Here is a 21,861-nt window from a genome sequence, read left to right as displayed (position 1 = left end):
TGTAGGCCTAACACCCGCTTGAAGACAACTAACTGCTATTTAATTAATAACAGTGAAAAAAGTTTTTGGGTTTTAAATGCATGCTATTGTGACACCAGATATGAGTGGCAATGTGCACTGGCAGCGGTTGGCAGAGTACACGCTGTAGGCCTGACACCCGCTTGAAGACAACTAACTGCTATTCAATCTATAACAGTGAAAAAAGTTTTTGGGTTTTAAATGCACTCCATTGTGACACCAGATATGAGTGGCAATGTGCACTGGCAGAGGTTGGCAGAGTACACGCTGTAGGCCTGACACACCCGCTTGAAGACAAGTAACTGCTATTCAATCTATAACAGTGAAAAAAGATTTTTGGTTTTAAATGCACGCTATTGTGACACCAGATATTAGTGGCAATGTGCACTTGCAGAGGTTGGCAGAGTACACGCTGTAGGCCTGACACACCCGCTTGAAGACAACTAACTGCTATTCAATCTATAACAGTGAAAAAAGTTTTTTGGTTTTAAATGCACACTATTGTGACACCAGATATGAGTGGCAATGTGCACTTGCAGAGGTTGGCAGAGTACACGCTGTAGGCCTGACACCCGCTTGAAGACTGTCAGGGTACCTGAAGCCTCTACCTCTGAGAGAGGTAGAGACTTAGAAGTTTATCAGTCCGGACGGCATGTCTCCTCGGCCCCTCGCGGTTCACTCGGTCTTGCTAACGCCGGCCGCGAGGGAGTCACTTCCTTTTATAACAGGAGGACCGGAGGTAGACGTCATGACGCCAACCCGGAACGTCCTGTCACTCAAATCTCGGGAGACGAATCAGGACTCGCCGGAGGCGTGTCTTCTCTCCCTAGCCAGGATACTTAACAGTGGCTCTCTCATTCACTCATTGCCCTGTCGTGGTTCTAGTCCGCCTAGTCACACAGTGCTTTGTTATTCTCTTGTCTTTTGGTTCTGACCCGGCTTTGGTATTTACTCTCCTGTCTTTCCGTTATCCTTGACCCGGCTTGTCTCTCGCTTACCTGTCTTCTCGTTCCCTCGACCTCGGCTTGTCTCTGACCATTCTATCGTAGTTATACGTTAAGTCCGGCCATTCTAAGGACCGGTATACGTATCTGCTACTCTTTGTACTCTGCGTGTTGGATCCCTGACCCGATCCTGACATTACGACAGGGCCATGGATCCTGCAGGTACAAATTGTCAGCTTGGTTCTCCTGATCCTAGGTTTGACGCCATGGATCATAGGATGGATCAGATGGCTCTAGCACTACAGGCGCTGCTGTCTCGTCCTATTAATCCACCTGAGGAGATGCGTAATATGTCTGCTTCTTCTGTGGGTTCAGGACTAGAGGTAGCTACTGTAGGTGCGTCTTCCCGAGTTACCCCACCTGTACGTTATGCTGGTTCTCCTGAGAGGTGTCGTGGCTTTTTGAACCAGATCAGTATTCATTTCGAGCTGCAGCCTCGTTCATACCCTACTGATAGGGCAAAAGTGGGATTTATTATTACCTTACTCATTGAGAAAGCTCTGAGATGGGCTAATCCGTTGTGGGAGAATGATAATCCATTAGTCTACAACTATAATGCCTTTGTAGCTGCTTTTAAAAGAACTTTTGATCCTCCTGGCAGGAGGGTTAATGCAGCCAGATTACTGTTGCGCCTTAGACAAGACAACCAAACTCTTGTGGATTACGCACTAGAGTTCAGGTCTTTGGCGGCAGAGATAAAATGGAATGAACAGGCCTATATAGACGTATTCTTAAATGGATTATCTGATGTAATACTTGATGAGGTAGCAACAAGAGAGCTTCCCGAGAATCTGGAGGACTTAATTTCCTTTATCTCTCGTATTGACGAACGTCTAAGGGAGAGACAGAATACTCGAGATAGAACCGGTAAATCTTCCTTTAGACTAGCACCATCATTTCAAATTTCTGAAACCAAAAATCCACAGGTTTCAGAACCTATGCAGTTAGGCCTTACTCGTCTCTCAGAGGAGGAGAGACAGTACAGGAGAAGGGAGGGACTGTGTATGTATTGTGGGGCCAGAGGTCATGTACGTTTGAGCTGTCCCAGTCGTCCGGGAAACGCTCGCACCTAAGTTTCTCTAGAGGACAGACCTTGGGTGTTTCGATTTTGTCCTCTACTCATAACTACAAGGAACATAGACTCCTATTACCGGTCTCTTTAACTTGGGAGAAGGGAACTTTAGAGACTATGGCATTGATAGACTCCGGCGCTGCTGAGAGTTTTATCGACCAAAAGTTTCTCACCAAACACACTATCCCATCCCAGTTAAGGAAGACACCCTTGGCTGTTGAAGCCATTGATGGTAGACCTTTAGTTGAGCCTGTGATTTTCCGGGAGACCACACCTCTTTACTTAACTACTGGTATTTTACACAAGGAGGAAATATCCCTACTACTCATTTCATCTCCTTCTGTTCCCATAGTCCTGGGATACTCCTGGCTTAAGAGACATAACCCCGTTATAGATTGGAGATCAGGGGAAATAGTTTCGTGGGGTCAGGATTGTCAAGAGAATTGTTTAAAGAAAGTGTCACCTCTTTGTAGTGTCAACTCACTTAATAACGCTACCGACTCTACCAAAGTACAAATACCGTCCTTGTATCAAGATTTAAAGGCAGTATTTGACAAAGGAAAGGCTGATACCTTACCACCACATAGGCCTTTTGATTGCAAAATTAATTTACTTTCTGGTACCATGCCTCCCAGGGGTCATGTATACCCTTTGTCTACGAATGAAAACTTAGTTCTAGAGGAGTATATTCGTGAAAACCTAGACAAGGGGTTCATTAGAAGATCCTCCTCTCCTGCTGGGGCTGGATTTTTTTTTGTTAAAAAGAAGGATGGTTCTTTAAGACCCTGCATTGACTACCGAGGTCTTAACAAGATAACCATCAGAAATGTATATCCGATTCCCTTGATCACCGAGCTTTTTGATCGATTAAAAAGTTCTAAAATTTTCACTAAGTTAGACCTTAGAGGTGCTTATAATTTGGTGAGAATTCACGACGGTGACGAGTGGAAAACTGCATTCAATACTCGATATGGGCACTATGAGTATACTGTAATGCCTTTTGGTCTCTGCAATGCCCCGGCAGTATTTCAGGACCTTATTAATGAGGTTCTTAGGGAGTTTCAGGATGACTGTGTGATTGTATACCTTGATGATATACTTATACATTCCAGGGATATTGAGACTCACCACGGACAAGTCAGAAGGGTTCTACACAAACTCCTTCAGCATGGCTTATACTGCAAACTAGAGAAATGCAGCTTTGACCAATCCCAAACTACCTTTCTTGGTTATGTGATTTCTGGGGAAGGGTTTGAAATGGACCCGGAGAAGCTCCAATCCATATTAGATTGGCCTTTACCTAAGGGTCTCAAGGCTATCCAGAGATTTATTGGTTTCTCCAATTACTACAGACGTTTCATTAAGGGATACTCCTCTATCATTGCTCCCATCACCAATATGACCAAACAAGGGGCTGAGACTAAGAATTGGTCTACTGAAGCACTTCTGGCTTTTAAGACACTCAAGGAGCTGTTTGCTTCCGCACCAATTTTAGTTCACCCTGATACTACACTACCTTTCCTACTCGAAGTTGACGCTTCTGAGACAGGTATAGGTGCTGTTCTGTCCCAAAGGTTGGGTGTAGATAAACCATTACATCCTTGTGGATACTTTTCCAAAAAATTGTCAGGTACTGAAAGCAGATATGACATTGGTGACAGGGAACTACTAGCGGTTATAATGGCCTTGAAGGAGTGGAGACATTTATTAGAGGGTACTTTGCATCCTGTTACTATTTTGACAGATCATAAAAACTTATCCTATATTGGAGAGGCTAAACGACTTTCATCTAGACAGGCTCGTTGGTCCATATTTCTCACTCACTTCAACTACGTACTCACATATAGGCCAGGTTCTAAGAATTCTAAAGCCTTATCTCGCCAATACCTGAGCCGGTTTTGTCTTCTATAGTCCCCAAGTGTAACATTAACGCTAACACTACTCTCAAAGTCCATTCTCCGCTACTTGATCAGATAAGGAGCTTGCAGCATCTGGCACCTAGACTGACTCCGGCTTCCAGACTTTTCGTTCCTCCTGAACTCCAATTGGAGCTCTTACAGTGTCTTCACGAGGGTAAGGTGGCTGGTCATCCGGGTGTTCGCAAGACGTATTCTTTGATCTCCAAGGATTTCTGGTGGCCTTCGTTACGGAAGGATATTAAGGATTTTATCGGAGTTTGTGTGGTCTGTACTAAAACTAAACTACCGCATTCGCTTCCTTGTGGCCTTCTACAACCTCTGGAAATTCCTGACAAACCTTGGTCCTGTGTGGCAATGGACTTTATTGTGGATTTGCCTGTTTCTAAAAAGCACACTGTTATCCTCACCGTAGTCGATAGGTTTACCAAGATGGCACATTTCGTACCTTTGCCTAAACTCCCGACTTCTCCTAAATTGGCGGAAATCTTTGCTAAAGAGATTTTTCGCTTGCATGGGATTCCCTCGGAGATCACTTCTGATAGAGGCTCCCAATTTGTTTCACGTTTTTGGAGGTCGTTCTGTTCTCAATTAGGCATCAAATTGAATTTTTCGTCCGCCTATCATCCTCAGTCTAACGGAGCTGCCGAACGAACCAACCAGAAGATTGAGCAATACTTACGTTGTTTTGTTTCCGAGCACCAGGACGATTGGGTCGGTTTGATTCCTTGGGCGGAGTTTGCGCACAACAATCTCGTTTGTGACTCTACGCATTCAAGCCCCTTCTTCATGAACTATGGCTTTCATCCATCTATTCTTCCCTCGGTTTCTCCTTCCCAAGGAGTGCCGTCGGTTGATGTCCATGTGGCCAATTTGAGGAAGTTGTGGGATCAGACTCGACAGATTCTTCTACATAATTCTGTACTGGTTAAGAAACATGCTGACAAACGTAGAAGGGCGGCTCCGAATTTTGTTCCAGGCGATAGAGTTTGGTTGAGTACTAGGAATATTCGCCTTAAAGTTCCTTCCATGAAATTCGCTCCTCGTTATATTGGTCCCTACAGGATCTTGACTCGAATTAACCCAGTGGCGTATCGTCTAGCTCTCCCAGCTACGTTACGCATCCCGAACTCCTTTCACGTGTCATTGCTGAAACCTCTAATCTGTAACAGATTTTCCTCCACAATCGCCCCTCCGCGCCCTGTTCAGGTGGAGGGTCAGGAGGAGTATGAGGTTAACTCCATTATTGACTCTCGTGTCTCCCGGGGGAGAGTACAATATTTAGTTGACTGGAAGGGATATGGTCCTGAGGAGAGGAGTTGGGTACCACAAGAGGATGTTCATGCTCCTCGCCTTCGCAGGGCATTTCACTCCCGCTTTCCATCTCGCCCCGGCTCCTTCCGCCCGGTGGGCGTATCTGAGAGGGGGGGTACTGTCAGGGTACCTGAAGCCTCTACCTCTGAGAGAGGTAGAGACTTAGAAGTTTATCCGTCCGGACGGCATGTCTCCTCGGCCCCTCGCGGTTCACTCGGTCTTGCTAACGCCGGCCGCGAGGGAGTCACTTCCTTTTATAACAGGAGGACCGGAGGTAGACGTCATGACGCCAACCCGGAACGTCCTGTCACTCAAATCTCGGGAGACGAATCAGGACTCGCCGGAGGCGTGTCTTCTCTCCCTAGCCAGGATACTTAACAGTGGCTCTCTCATTCACTCATTGCCCTGTCGTGGTTCTAGTCCGCCTAGTCACACAGTGCTTTGTTATTCTCTTGTCTTTTGGTTCTGACCCGGCTTTGGTATTTACTCTCCTGTCTTTCCGTTATCCTTGACCCGGCTTGTCTCTCGCTTACCTGTCTTCTCGTTCCCTCGACCTCGGCTTGTCTCTGACCATTCTATCGTAGTTATACGTTAAGTCCGGCCATTCTAAGGACCGGTATACGTATCTGCTACTCTTTGTACTCTGCGTGTTGGATCCCTGACCCGATCCTGACAAAGACAACTAACTGCTATTCAATCTATAACAGTGAAAAAAGTTTTTTGGTTTTAAATGCACGCTATTGTGACACCAGATATGAGTGGCAATGTGCACTTGCAGAGGTTGGCAGAGTACACGCTGTAGGCCTGACACCCGCTTGAAGACAACAAACTGCTATTCAATGTATAACAGTGGAAAAAGTTTTTTGGTTTTAAATGCACGCTATTGTGACACCAGATATGAGTGGCAATGTGCACTGGCAGAGGTTGGCAGAGTACACGCTGTAGGCCTAACACCCGCTTGAAGACAACTAACTGCTATTTAATCTATAACAGTGAAAAAAATTTTTTGGTTTTAGATGCACACCATTGTGACACCAGATATGAGTGGCAATGTGCACTGGCAGAGGTTGGCAGTGTACACGCTGTAGGCCTGACACACCCGCTTGAAGACAACTAACTGCTATTCAATCTATAACAGTGAAAAACATTTTTTGGTTTTAAATGCACACCATTGTGACACCAGATATGAGTGGCAATGTGCACTGGCAGAGGTTGGCAGTGTACACGCTGTAGGCCTGACACACCCGCTTGAAGACAACTAACTGCTATTCAATTAATAACAGTGAAAAAAGTTTTTTGGTTTTAAATGCACGCCATTGTGACAGCAGATATGAGTGGCAATGTGCACTGGCAGAGGTTGGCAGAGTACACGCTGTAGGCCTAACACCCGCTTGAAGACAACTAACTGCTATTCAATTAATAACAGTGAAAAAAGTTTTTGGGTTTTAAATGCATGCTATTGTGACACCAGATATGAGTGGCAATGTGCACTGGCAGCAGTTGGCAGAGTACACGCTGTAGGCCTGACACCCGCTTAAAGACAACTAACTGCTATTCAATCTATAACAGTGAAAAAAGTTTTTGGGTTTTAAATGCACTCCATTGTGACACCAGATATGAGTGGCAATGTGCACTGGCCGAGGTTGGCAGAGTACACGCTGTAGGCCTGACACACCCGCTTGAAGACAAGTAACTGCTATTCAATCTATAACAGTGAAAAAAGATTTTTGGTTTTAAATGCACGCTATTGTGACACCAGATATTAGTGGCAATGTGCACTTGCAGAGGTTGGCAGAGTACACGCTGTAGGCCTGACACACCAGCTTGAAGACAACTAACTGCTATTCAATCTATAACAGTGAAAAAAGTTTTTTGGTTTTAAATGCACACTATTGTGACACCAGATATGAGTGGCAATGTGCACTTGCAGAGGTTGGCAGAGTACACGCTGTAGGCCTGACACCCGCTTGAAGACAACTAACTGCTATTCAATCTATAACAGTGAAAAAAGTTTTTTGGTTTTAAATGCACGCTATTGTGACACCAGATATGAGTGGCAATGTGCACTTGCAGAGGTTGGCAGAGTACACGCTGTAGGCCTGACACCCGCTTGAAGACAACAAACTGCTATTCAATGTATAACAGTGGAAAAAGTTTTTTGGTTTTAAATGCACGCTATTGTGACACCAGATATGAGTGGCAATGTGCACTGGCAGAGGTTGGCAGAGTACACGCTGTAGGCCTAACACCCGCTTGAAGACAACTAACTGCTATTTAATCTATAACAGTGAAAAAAAATTTTTGGTTTTAAATGCACACCATTGTGACACCAGATATGAGTGGCAATGTGCACTGGCAGAGGTTAGCAGTGTACACGCTGTAGGCCTGACACACCCGCTTGAAGACAACTAACTGCTATTCAATCTATAACAGTGGAAAAAGTTTTTTGGTTTTAAATGCACGCTATTGTGACACCAGATATGAGTGGCAATGTGCACTTGCAGAGGTTGGCAGAGTACACGCTGTAGGCCTGACACACCCGCTTGAAGACAACTAACTGCTATTCAATCTATAACAGTGAAAAAAGTTTTTTGGTTTTAAATGCACGCTATTGTGACACCAGATATGAGTGGCAATGTGCACTTGCAGAGGTTGGCAGAGTACACGCTGTAGGCCTGACACCCGCTTGAAGACAACAAACTGCTATTCAATCTATAACAGTGGAAAAAGTTTTTGGGTTTTAAATGCACGCTATTGTGACACCAGATATGAGTGGCAATGTGCACTGGCAGAGGTTGGCAGAGTACACGCTGTAGGCCTAACACCCGCTTGAAGACAACTAACTGCTATTCAATGTATAACAGTGAAAAAAGTTTTTGGGTTTTAAATGCACGCCATTGTGACACCAGATATGAGTGGCAATGTGCACTGGCAGAGGTTGGCAGTGTACACGCTGTAGGCCTGACACACCCGCTTGAAGACAACCAACTGCTATTCAATCTATAACAGTGAAAAGTTTTTTGGTTTTAAATGCACACTATTGTGACACCAGATATGAGTGGCAATGTGCAGTGGCAGAGGTTGGCAGAGTACACGCTGTAGGCCTGACACCCGCTTGAAGACAACTAACTGCTATTCAATCTATAACAGTGAAAAAAGTTTTTTGGTTTTAAATGCACACCATTGTGACACCAGATATGAGTGGCAATGTGCACTGGCAGAGGTTGGCAGAGTACACGCTGTTGGCCTGACACACAGACGCTTGCAGACAACTAACTGCTATTCAATCTATTACAGTCAAAAAAGTTTTGGGGATTTTAAATGCACGCTATTGTGCCACCAGATATGAGTGGCACTGTGCACTGGCAGAGTACATGCTGTTGGCCTGACACACAGACGCTTGGAAACAACTAACTGCTATTCAATCTATAACAATGAAAAAAAAATGTTTTTAAATGCACGCTATTGTGACACCAGATATGAGTGGCACTGTGCACTGGCAGAGGTTGGCAGAGTGCACGCTGTAGGTCTGACACACAGACACTTGCAGACAACTAACTGCTATTCAATCTATTACAGTGAAAAAAAAAGTGTTTTTAAATGCAAGCTATTGTGACACCATATATGAGTGGTGGCACTGGGCAAGTGGGCACAGTATCCACTGTGAGCCTGACACAGAAGCTGGCAGGCAGGTAGGCAACTGCAATTAGATTACACAAAAAAAAAGCAGACTGATGTTCTAGCCCTAAATCAGAATAAGAGGGGGACACCTTTTGTCCTCCCCCCTGGCCCCCACCCCTGAGCAGCAGGTGGGGGTCTTAAATAACAAATTACCCCCCCCCCAGGTGACTAGGGGTCCCCAAACCCCTAGTCACCCCCCTCCCAAATAAAATTACCCCTACCTACCCCCCTACCTACCCCTACCTACCCAAGTGGGCACAGTTTCCACTGTGAGCCTGACACAGAAGCTGGCAGGCAGGCAGGCAACTGCAATTAGATTACACAAAAAAAAAAGCTATACATTTCCCTATCAAATGAGCAGCATCTACACTTTCCCTCCTCTATCTAAGAATGCAGCTTCAGAATGAACCTAAAATGGATGCTGTACAGGAGGTGGGAGGGTCTGGAAGGGAGGGTCTGCTGCTGATTGGCTGGAATGTGTCTGCTGACTGTGAGGCACAGGGTCAAAGTTTAATCAATGGTGACGAATAGGGGCGGATCGAACCGCGCATGTGTTTGCCCGCCGTGGCGAACGCGAACACGCTATGTTCGCCGGGAACTATTCGCCGGCGAACAGTTCGGTACATCACTAGTTGTAATATAGTTGTTTTGGTTCAAAGAGATTGCCCCTTCTATCTCTCCATTGTAAACACTGTCTTTTTCTGTGTTAAAGCAGTATTTACATTTGTCCCTAAGGACACCTCTAGTAACTGTCACCCAGAGAGCCATCACAGGCACTTCCCATTGTTTTGTTTTCTGCTATTTTTGGAAGTTGAATAGAATTGGTTAAAGGCAATACAGTAAATATTTTGTGTGTATTACTATGGAGGAAATCTTTCATTAATTCATTCTTTTGTTTTGTAGTAAAGCTTTGCTAACAGCATAGCCTGCAAGAAAACAATACATCATATTGGCTCCTTCCTTGTAAATAACTTCCAAAAATATGGACCCCTTCGTGTGTTAACATTACACACAAAATGAATGTTGGTGGACCTTTTTGCTAAGAGTATTGTTAATGGATCTACAGATGCCTACAGTATATGAAATATTGTTAATTTGTAGAAAAAAAGAAGAGGAAATCCTTTTTAAAGGACCACTCTAGTGCCAGGAAAACATACTCGTTTTCCTGGCACTAGAGTACCCTGAGGGTGCCCCCACCCTCAGGGACCCCCTCCCGCCGGGCTCTGGAGAGAGGAAGGGGTTAAACTTACCTCTTTTTCCAGCGCCGGGCGGGGAGCTTTCCTCCTCCTCTCCATCTTGATCGCGACGTCATCGGCTGAATGCGCATGCGCGGCAGGAGCCGCGCTCGCATTCAGCCGGTCGCATAGGAAAGCATTTACAATGCTTTCCTATGGACGCTTGCGTGCTCTCACTGTGATTTTCACAGTGAGAAGCACGCAAGCGCCTCTAGCGGCTGTCAATGAGACAGCCACTAGAGGATTTGGAGGCTGGATTAACCCTCATTATAAACATAGCAGTTTCTCTGAAACTGCTATGTTTATAAAAAAAAGGGTTAATCCTAGAGGTACCTGGCACCCAGACCACTTCATTAAGCTGAAGTCGTCTGGGTGCCTAGAGTGGTCCTTTAACAGGTTGCTTTCTCCCCCTCCCCCTTGGGCCCTTACTCATAGAGTCCTAATATTCTTCATTATTATTATTATTATTACCATTTATATAGATTCCTCAGCGCTTTACAATATTATAAAAGGGGGATTTAACTATAAATAGGACAATTACAAGAAAACTTACAGGAATGATAGGTTGAAGAGAACCCTGCTCAATTGACTTATATAACAGACTTTACATTATTACCTTAACTGTGTCAATAGGGTGTCCAACTACAATACCAATGGTACCTATAATTGGAAAAGATAAGGTGAAAATAGAGCGCATACGTAGACACAAAAATTACAATTCTACATGTTCATAACAAACAAATATATATATATATATTTCATGGTCGATTTATTTATTTATTTGATTGTTATTAATAAGTAGGCATGTGCATGGGGAAAATTTTCAGTTCGGTTCGGCATTTTGAAATTTGGGACTTCGGCAATTTGGGACTTCGGCAGCTTCGGAACTTTGGCAACTTCGGCACTTCGGAATTTCGGGACTTCGGCACTTCAGGACTTCTCTTGCAGCCGCTTAGTAGATAACTCCCTAATTCCCACGGTATTAGGGAGTTATCTACCAAAAGGCTGAAAGACTTAAATTGATCTTTCAGCCAAATTTACTAATACTAAGTAAAAAGCCTCACTGCTCACTGTTAAAAAAAGAAAAACCCTTTTTTTTATTTTTTTGCGGGGACCTATTGCCCCCCCCAGTCCCCCACCCCTGAGCAGCGGGGGGGCCCTAAAGTAAAATAATGGGGGGGACCTATTGTCCTCCCCCTGGCACACACCCCTAAACAGTGGGTGGGCGCCCTAAATTATAATAAGGGGGGGACCTAATGTCCTCCCCCTGGCCCCCACCCCTGAGCGGTGAGTGGGGGCCCTAAATACCAATTAGGGGGGCCTAATGTCCTCCCCCTGGCCCCCACCCCTGAGCGGTGGGTGGGAGGCCCTAAATTAGAATAGGGGGAGACCTAATGTCCTCACCCCTGGCCCCCACCCCTGAGCGGTGGGTGGGGGCCCTAAATACTAATAAGGGGGTGGGACCTAATGTCCTCCCCCCGGCCCCCACCCCTGAGCGGCGGGTGGGGGCTCTAAATCAGAATAGGGGGGGGACCTTTTGTCCTCCCCCTGGCCCCCACCCCTGTGCGATGGGTGGGGGCCCTAAATACTAATAAGGAGGGGACCTAATGTCCTCCCCCCTGGCCCCCACCCCTGAATGGTGGGTGGGGGCCCTAAATTAGAATGGGGGGGGCTTAATGTCCTCCCCCCTGGCCCCCACTCCTGAGCGGTGGGTGGGGGCCCTAAATACTAATAAGGGGGGACCTAATGTCCTCCCCCTGGCCCCCACCCCTGAGGGGGGCCTAAATTAAAATAAGGGGGGGACCTAATATCCTCCCCCCTGGTCCCCACCCCTGAGCGGTGGGTGAGGGCCCTAAATACCAATAAGGGGGGACCTGAGCAGCGGGTGGGGGCCTTAAATAAAAAATTACCCCCCCCCCAGGTGACTAGGGGTCCCCAAACCCCTAGTCACCCCCCTCCCAAAACAAATTACCCCTACCTACCCCCCTCACCCTAAAAATAATGAGGGGGTGACCATTAACTAAATACCTATAAAAAAAATTAAATACAACTTACCATTTGATGTTTTCTTTCTTCTAAAATCTTATTTTTTCAGCCCCAAAAAAGGGCAAATAAAAAATCCATAATAACCAACGCACTTAAAAAAAAAAAAAGATAATCCTTCTTCACCCATGGAGGGCTCCGCGCAGAATGAGCTCTGCAGGGTGGGGGAAGGCTTATAAAGCCTTGCCCCGCCCTACAATTAGGCTCAGAGCACTCTGATTGGTGAGTTTAAGCCATCCAATCAGTTCTCTGACAGGTAGATGAAGAGACTGACAGGTAAGTCTCTACAATTACCTGTCACAGCACTCTGATTGGTTGGCTTGAAATCCACCAATCAGAGTGCTCTGTGTCATTTTACACAGCGTGGGAAAGTTCTTTGGAATTTTCCCACGCTGTGTAATTTGACTCATAACTCTCACAGGCTGCTCACTGTTTACTAGACATGCCCCTACTCGCGGTATAGCGAGTAGGGGCATAATTTACTAATACTAATCTTTACTTAGTATTCGTAAATTTGGCTGAAAGACCAATTTAGGTCTTTCAGCCTTTTACTAGATAGCTCCCTAATACCGTGGGAATTAGGGAGTTATCTACTTATTCATTCCTGTCATTACATTGACTGGCTAAGTAACTTACATTTTATATGAATGTATGTTACTTGATTGTTGTAAGTGTTGCAAATGCTTACAACTGAATCCTGGCTATGTTTGTATACTTTTTATTTAAAATTGTATACAGTGTAACATTCTTCATTCTTCCAATGGGTAAGTATATTAGTTCTTAGGCAATACTGTACTTCGGAACTTCGGCACTTCGGCACTTCTGCACTTCGGAAATTTAGTAATTTCGGAACTTCGTCAATTCGGCAATTGATCTATTCGGACATTCGAAAGTACCCGAATACAAGTGAACAAACAGTATAGTACAAAGACATATACCAATAGGGGGCGCCACAATCACAAATCGTGCGTATATTTATCATATATATTGCATGGTGATCATATGAAAAGAGGAATAAAAACATACATAGTGAAGTATTTAATGACATAAAACATAAAAAACAGCAATAAAAATATACACTCACAAAGACGGTGGCACAAAGAGACTTATGCCTAGTTGTGCAAAAACACTTGTCAACCTCTCATGGGTTAAAAATCCCTTTGAATGTAGTTCCAATGTCAATGCCTCTTGAAGTAATAAGCCAGGCAAGGAGATGATGGAGTCTTTTAGGGAGGTGTTGACAGGATTCTCTGCTCAACGCGTTTCGTCCCCAGGACTTTTTCGAGAGCTGTGTGTCCTCAGCTGTTCCGGCTTTTTAAACTTTCATTTTCGCGCGGCTTATTCCGTGCGCGCATGCGCATCGTGGCGAAAGTGACAGAGCACATCACCGCGCATGCGCGCGTGTTCAGCCTGACACGCAGAAAAACTTTAATGTCAATCTGTGCCCGAGGACAGTAGACATTGCCAGACCACTTGATTTGGCAATCTTCTAAGGGCAAACATAATGAAATCTTCAAAGTCCATTATAGAGTGTGAAATAAATAAAATCTTAGGGAAATACATCCACATTGATAAACTAACAATATCCATAAACTTTATTAAAAAAACAATATATGCAAGGGTCATTATCATATTTAAAAGAACATCATATTTAAAAATCATCATATCTAAAATGCATGAAGTGTACAAAACCTCTATTAAAGAAACATATATATACAAATATAAGTAGTAAATTGCAGGACCATAATATTTACTATTACACTAATATAGTTTTAACGATTTAAAGGGAAAAAGCTAATTAGTTATAAATTAATCATAAAAATCGAAGTGCATTATAAAAGTGAAAATACCTAAGTAAGGAACATATGGAGAGGGAGATAGTTATTAGAGAACATCATTCTTCTAAACGATTTTCTTTCGACCAAAGAGCATGACAACCGGCCTCAAACTTAAACGGCACACTAGGTAGAGGTCCATTGCGAAAAAGATAATTAGTAACAAGAAAGCTATATATTATAAAAGAGTGGGCTATAATCCCTATATAGATGTATAACCTAAAATAAATCAAAAACAAGATTGAGTAAAAAAAAGAAATCCAGACTCAAATATCAATCCATAAAAACTAGCAAATCTATATCTATGCTTAAACCACTGGGTGAGGAAGTTTTAAGTCTATGTATCCACTCCGTTTCTTTCATGGCCAAGGCTTTCTCAGTGTCTCCTCCTCTCCAGTGGGGAGTGACAACATCTATTCCTATACATTTAAAGTCCTGGAAACTGAAGTGGGAACAACTTGTGCAGTGTCTAGGGACACTATGTTTCATATTACCTGTTTTAATACCGTTAAAGTGCTCCAGGATTCTGACATGCAGTTTTCTAATGGTGCGTCCTACGTATTGAATGCCACACTTGCACTCAAGGAGATAAATTACATTTCTTGTTTGGCAATTTATAAAATGTTAAATCTTAAATATCTCCTTTGTTGCAGCACATTGAAACTCCTGTGTTTTTTGTTTCTGGAATTTACAAGTATTGCAGTGTCCGCACCTGAAGAAACCTTTAGGTTTCTCCTTAAGGAAACTGTCTATGTCTTTGTCTGAATTTGCTGCTCCTTTAGAAGATTTAACAGTCGGTAAAGTGCTGGGTGCTAGAATTGATTTTAAATTCTGTGTTTTTCTGTAGATAATCTGAGGTCTAGATGCTAAAATATTCTTTAAAAACTGATCTTGTTTTAAAATTGGCCAAACATTTCTAATAGTTCTCTCAATCTGGTTTGCCTTATTATTATACCTGGTAATAAAGGAGGTACTGAAATCTCTATTCGTTTTTCCTGAAGTTTTTTTGTTTTTTAAAAAGGTAGTCCTATCTTTATTATCTATCTCTCTTTTATATTGATCCAACAGCGTGGGAGGATAATGTCTATTTTTGAACTTTTCATTTAAAATCTCAACCTGTTCGTTAAAATCCCTTATATTAGTACAGTTCCTCTTAAGTCTTGTTTGTTGGCCTTTCAGTATATTTCTCAGCCAATTTGGGTGATGGCAGCTTGAAAATTCTATAAAAGAGTTGCCATCTGTAGGTTTAAAGTACGTCTTACTACAAACCACCCCTGAGGACACAAACAAAGAGAGATCTAAAAAATTGATCGTTTCAGTGTGGATATCAGCAGTAAAGCGTAACCCATAAGCATTAGTGTTGATATACTTTAAAAATTCATCCAACAACAGTCTATCTCCCTCCCAAATGATTAAAACATCGTCGATATATCTTCTCCATAGCACCAGGTTCGCGCCAAATGGGTTATGTTCCCATATATTTTTAGCTTCCCAATCTGCTACAAAAATGTTCGCGTAGCTGGGCGCGAACCTGGTGCCCATGGCTGTTCCACACGTTTGCAGGTAATATACACCTTCGAACCAAAAAAAGTTGTGTGCAATTATTGGAGATAGTACTCTCTCCAATAATGCCATTGTCATGCTCCCCGGTCTCCCCTTTCTTTTTTTCAAAGAAACGTTTAATGGTCATCTTTCTCATAAATTTGTGTGTATCTATAAACAATTCAAACTGGTTTGGGCCTTTTTGTGGGGCAAATTTTAGTCCCTTTTTTAAAATACTTAGTTCTTCCTTACTTAATTCGTGTTTAGAAAGATGTTCTCTAATAACTATCTCCCTCTCCATATGTTCCTTACTTAGGTATTTTCACTTTTATAATGCACTTCGATTTTTATGATTAATTTATAACTAATTTGCTTTTTCCCTTTAAATCATTAAAACTATATTAGTGTAATAGTAAATATTATGGTCCTGCAATTTACTACTTATATTTGTATATATATGTTTCTTTAATAGAGGTTTTGTACACTTCATGCATTTTAGATATGATGATTTTTAAATATGATGTTCTTTTAAATATGATAATGACCCTTGCATATATTGATTTTTAATAAAGTTTATGGATATTGTTAGTTTATCAATGTGGATGTATTTCCCTAAGATTTTATTTATTTCACACTCTATAATGGACTTTGAAGATTTCATTATGTTTGCCCTTAGAAGATTGCCAAATCAAGTGGTCTGGCAATGTCTACTGTCCTCGGGCACAGATTGACAATAAAGTTTTTCTGCGTGTCAGGCTGAACGCGCGCGCATGCGCGGTGATGTGTCACTTTCGCCGCGATGCTCATGAACGCACGGAATAAGCCGCACGAAAATGAAAGTTTAAAAAGCCGGAACAGCTGAGGACACACAGCTCTCGAAAAAGTCCTGGGGACGAAACGCGTCGAGCAGAGAATCCTGTCAACACCTCCCTAAAAGACTCCATCATCTCCTTGCCTGGCTGATTACTTCAAGAGGCATTGACATTGGAACTACATTCAAAGGGATTTTTAACCCATGAGAGGTTGACAAGCGTTTTTGCACAACTAGGCATAAGTCTCTTTGTGCCACCTTCTTTGTGAGTGTATATTTTTACTGCTGTTTTTTATGTTTTATGTCATTAAATACTATGTATGTTTTTATTCCTCTTTTCATATGATCACCATGCAATATATATGGTAAATATACGCACGATTTGTGATTGTGGCGCCCCCCATTGGTATATGTCTTTGTACTATACTGTTTGTTCACTTGTATTACGTTTTGGGGATTGGGAGTTATCCCTTATTGGAAGTGGCTGTCCTGCACTATCTTTGCACTTTATCCCACATACCGTTTTTGATATATTTGGAAAGTACCCGAATGTCTGAATTGCCCGAAATTCGTCCGAATTCACATTCAGACCGAAACAAATTGCACATGTCTATTAATAAGTTATTTGTTAAAGTATAGTTTAACACTGAATTGGAGCCAAGTCTGGATTCCTCTCTTGAACAGTTTGGTAAATGCATTTATTTAAGCATCAGTTATTAGGGCCGGATTAAGAGCCCATTGGGTCTAATGCTAACAATTATGGTGGACTTTATTACAGAATTTTATCGACAGAAAACATTTAAAAAAGTCATACCTCCCAAGCGTCATGTATCTGAGGGAGGTGTTGCTGGAGGGGAACTCACAGGATGTAACTATAAGAAAACGCATACCCTATGCTAATGCTAATCTCTCGCTTACATCTCTCAAGCAAATCCATACCCCCGAGCAGCAACATCTGGTGAAGGTAACTGCTCCTCTTGCATTCTGGTGGCCATGGGGTGCAGGAAAATGTAGTTTTTAACTGTCCTTGGTGGGCACCACCATTTTCTTCCTTGAGGTCCTCTTCAACTCCTGGCGTTTCATCTGCTAGGAGCCAACATCAGTTTTGTAATCTGGCACAAACACGAGAGTACAACACTAATGACTGTGGAGGATCCCGCGAGGCCTAGTGATGGCTGACGGCTTGACAAGGCTTGACAAAAGGTAACTCCACCCCTTGTCAAGCGTAGAAACACACATAAGACCAAGTAGTTCTTATTTTGCCTTATATGTTTTGACGAGGATGGAATTTCAGTGAAATTCCAACACAGCCATTATGAGCATTTCATAAAGATTTTATCTTTATGAAATTCTCATTTTTTTTGTGGGGAGGGGGTTCACAAAACGACTTTAAGCAATATTTGCATTTCCTTTCCTTTGTCTTCTACTTGTTAACTTCTTACTTTTCTGTTTGTTTAACTACCTTATGACCAAGGTTTTTCCAGTTTCACTATTTTAATGACAAACATAATCTTGTCATTTATACACACAGGGTTATTTACTAAAGTGAGAACTTTTGGCATTTAAGGGGAATTTCAATTTAATGGACAAAATAGCTGAACTGGCAAAACGTATAAAATTCAGCAATGCCTCCAAGTTTGAAATTCACTTTGAATTCCTGCCAATTCTCACTTTAGTAAATAAGCCTGGAAGAAATGTATATTACATATATAACCATTTTATTATTTGCTCAAAAGCTATATGAAGTTTAAAGATGGCGCTGCCTCAATCCCAACTTGTTGGGTTCTACCCACTTAACCTCATGATATACCACGCCATGTTCAAACCCAGCTACATCTCCAGTCATCAATAAAGCGGAGAAAAGAAACGAGAGATATAATCATGACAGATACATTTCTTTCTTTTTCTAACTATCTATCAGTAGTCCTTACAGTGCCAATAGATTAGATTTTTTTTTTTTGCAACAATAACTGTGGGGAGGGAAAGGTGCCCCACCTTCCACTGTGTACCAGTGTCAACTGAGATAAGTCCTTATTAACTTACCTGAAATCCACCCTGCGACAAATTCAATAGCAGGCATTGCAACACGATCAGATAAGAACAGATTTCACCTTAAACACAAAGAAGAATTTTGATCTCATGTACAAACCATCTGAACTTTGAAGCATGTGTTAGATGTTTAACTAATAGATTTGCTGTTAATGAATCTCTACCATTAGTTACAAATCTGATAAACTGATAGCATTATGGGTTTAGACATTAACTGCAAGGGATCAAACATAAAATCTATATTTCATATTTAATTAATTTTAAACAGTCGTACTTACAAGATATTGGATCTTCGTGTACATTTCACATATGTTTACATATTGGATTATCATATAGATAAATAATCTTTAAATGATCCCTATAGGTTCAGGAACACAAACATGTTGTAGCGGTACTTACCTTATCCGGGGGCCGGCCGCGGTCCTCTCTTCAAGCCGCGCGCGGTCCTGCGGCTGCACGAGCCGCGCGCGGCTCATCCGACTCTCCTAACAGGAAGACGGGCAGTGACCGCGAGATGCGGTCACGTGTCCCGCCTGCAGCTAAGAGCGCGCCGCGAGTCTCGGGCGCGCTCTTAAAGAGACAGTGGGAGCCTAAATTGCAAAAAGGCTCCCATTGGCTCCTGTCATGCCAATCACCCCATACACTTACCTGTTGGGGGTGTGGAAGTGACAGGAGCCAATCACATTAGTTTGAAGGCTACTTATACTCACCCTTTTCCCTTAGTTCCTTGCCCTATCGTGGTTTCTGCTACAGTTCCCTTTAGTGCTTGTTGTGTTCAGTTGTGTTTCTCCATATTTGACCTTGGCTTTGTATTCTGACTTCGTTTTCGCTTTATCCTTGTCTGTACTGTTTGCCGGCTTGCTGATTCCTGTGTACCAGACCCCGGCTAGTTTTCGTTTACGCTGTCTCTTTGTGCCCTTGACCTCGGATCGTTCCTGACTCTGTCTTCTCCTATTACGTCGAGTCCGGCCACTCTAAGGTCCGGTAGACGTATCTCTCCTCTGTGCTGTCTTCTGTTTGGCTGGATCCTGCGTGTAGGGGTATATACTCGTTACACATGTATTCCTGACCCTATAGTGTTAAAACCACCATCTAGCCCCCCTGGATCCCTCATGCCTCCATAAATATAGCAAAATCTTACTGTATTCAAGCCTGAAGCTGTAGATCTGCATGCAGTTGCCTCAGAAAAACAAGCAGTCTGCTGTCATCATCAGAAGTGGTCCAGATCCAATCACAATGCTTCTTCATAGGATTGGCTGAGACTGACAAAGAGGCGGATCGGGGCAGAGCCAGCAGAAGTCAAACACAGTCCTGGCCAATCACCTTCTCCTCATAGAGATTCATTTAATCAATGAATCTCTATGAGGAAAGTTCAGTGTCTGCATGCAGAGGGAGGCGATACTGAATGTTTGAATGAATTTTAGGCAGCCATGACCCAGGAAGGATCTCTAACAGCCATCTGAGGAGTGGCCAGTGAAGTTATCACTAGGCTGTATTGTAAACACTGCATTTTCTCTGAAAAGACAGTGTTTACAGCAAAAAGCCTGAAGGTAATGATTCTACTCACCAGAACAAATTCAATAAGCTGTAGTTGTTCTGGTGACTATGGTGTCCCATTAATTTGTTTTGGAGAAGCTTGTGCTTCATTATAGTGAACTAGGTAAAATAATTACCTTAAATCCAACCTGTATTAATAATAATACTTTGAGCCAGATCACTGGTACTTAAAGTGTTAGTTTACATAATCACATAAGGCAGCCGCTCCCATTAAGATGTTGCGTAAAAGCATGGATTTCTGAAACTGTATGAAAGGTCAACTGATAAGCATGAATAAGTTATGTATTTATTATGGATTTTAAGAAGTCATTATTTTCAGTAAAACCAATAATATGAAAATTATAGCATGTGCTTACAGGACCACTCCTCGCTTTAAAAAAGGAGTAGATATACCCCTTATGAATGCATTTTTCATGCATGTATTCATTGGGGGTATATGCATTTCATTGAAGGTATATTTTAAAAGAGTAGGGAAAAGCTGCAGCCTTTGCAAGCCCTCCAATTTATCCATGGAAGAGACCTTAGAAATAATCTAACAGAGGCTTCCCAATGAGATGTCTCTGAGGCTCTCCCTCCTTGCACGCACACACACACGTCAGTTCATGCACACATTGCACAGCTTTCAGAAAGAACACTTGTCTGATCTTAGGTCTAAGAAAGGGTATAGAGGGGGAGGCAGGTGCACCAACGTAGAGTGCGCCTGTGTGTGTCAGTGTATGCTTCGTGTATGTGTGTCATTGTTTTTGTGTGTCAGTTTTGTATCTGTGCATTTGTGTCAGTATTTGTGTCAGTATTTGTGTGTGTATACAGTATATGTATCCATGTGTGACAGACTGCCTGGCACCTCGACTGGGTACCACCGTCAAGCTCGCTTCCTAGCTCTCCAATAGGACACAGGTATGCTTCAGCCCCTAGGTCAGCTTTCACACTCCTCCAGGAGTTCGTGGCAAATGTTTGTGGGAAGGAGCGTTTATCACACTGTGCATATGGGTCTCCCTATTGACCATCTCTGCTCTATAGCAGGGGGGGCCTTAACAGATTCTTGCACCAGGGCCTGAGACTTCCAGTTTCACCTCTGCTTGGGTAAGAAATGCCCTGCACAGACGAGAGAGACTATCAGTTCCTTATAGCCCCAATGAAAGTTTGCTATACACAGACAAAACACGCGTTTATTTAAGTTTGGGCACAATTGGGACACTGTAGCTCAGGGCTGCCATCAGGGGGTGACAACCATGATGGTTGTCACGGGCTCGGCGCTCATGGGGCCGGGTCCCACATTCCCCATCTGTAGCGGCAGAACTGGGGACCATCGGGAAGCCCATGCGCTTAGGGCCACCCGATGGGCATATGTCTTCTTGGGCCTGGTCAGCACTGCAGCCCTTTATGACCGGGCCTCTTTAAAAATGGCAGCTTCAACTAGTGCTGGGAGGAAGTGAAGGCCATTCACTTCCTCCCAGCTTACTCCGTGCGGGAGGGAGGAGGTAGAGCAGAGGCAGTGAGGAAGGGAGAGCCAGACCGACTCCCATCAGCCCCGGTCACCATCCTGCACCCAAAAGATGACCAGAGGGTGGCTGAAGAATGAGCTGCATGTGTGTGTGTGTATCTGTGTGTGCCAGGAATGTCTGTGTGTCAGTGTATGTGTGTGTGTCTGTGTATCAGTGTGTGTATCTGTGTGTGTGTGTATCTGTGTGTCCTTTTGTGTTAGTGTGTGTGTATCTGTGTGTCCTTTTGTGTTAGCGTGTGTGTATTTTTTGTCAGTTTGTAAATCTGTGTTTGTGGGTATG

The 21,861-nt window shown here is 43.2% G+C and overlaps 1 protein-coding gene across 1 annotated transcript in view; it reads right to left on the bottom strand.

The window, feature by feature from the left end:
• Positions 1-18,589, bottom strand: part of SLC25A45 (solute carrier family 25 member 45) — a 36,389-nt gene extending 17,800 nt beyond the window's left edge. The window contains exons 1-2 of the mRNA XM_063437549.1: positions 18,515-18,589; positions 10,857-10,900 (exon numbers count right to left, since the gene is read on the bottom strand). Of these exons, the coding sequence (XP_063293619.1) occupies positions 10,857-10,900; positions 18,515-18,551 (81 nt within the window). The 5' untranslated portion in view covers positions 18,552-18,589. The remainder of the gene's footprint in view (positions 1-10,856; positions 10,901-18,514) is intronic.
• Positions 18,590-21,861: the final 3,272 nt, after the last annotated feature.

Source organism: Pelobates fuscus, chromosome 12, assembly GCF_036172605.1.
Source record: "Pelobates fuscus isolate aPelFus1 chromosome 12, aPelFus1.pri, whole genome shotgun sequence".
NCBI lineage: Eukaryota > Metazoa > Chordata > Amphibia > Anura > Pelobatidae > Pelobates > Pelobates fuscus.
This window is presented reverse-complemented; position numbering and strand designations above follow the sequence as displayed.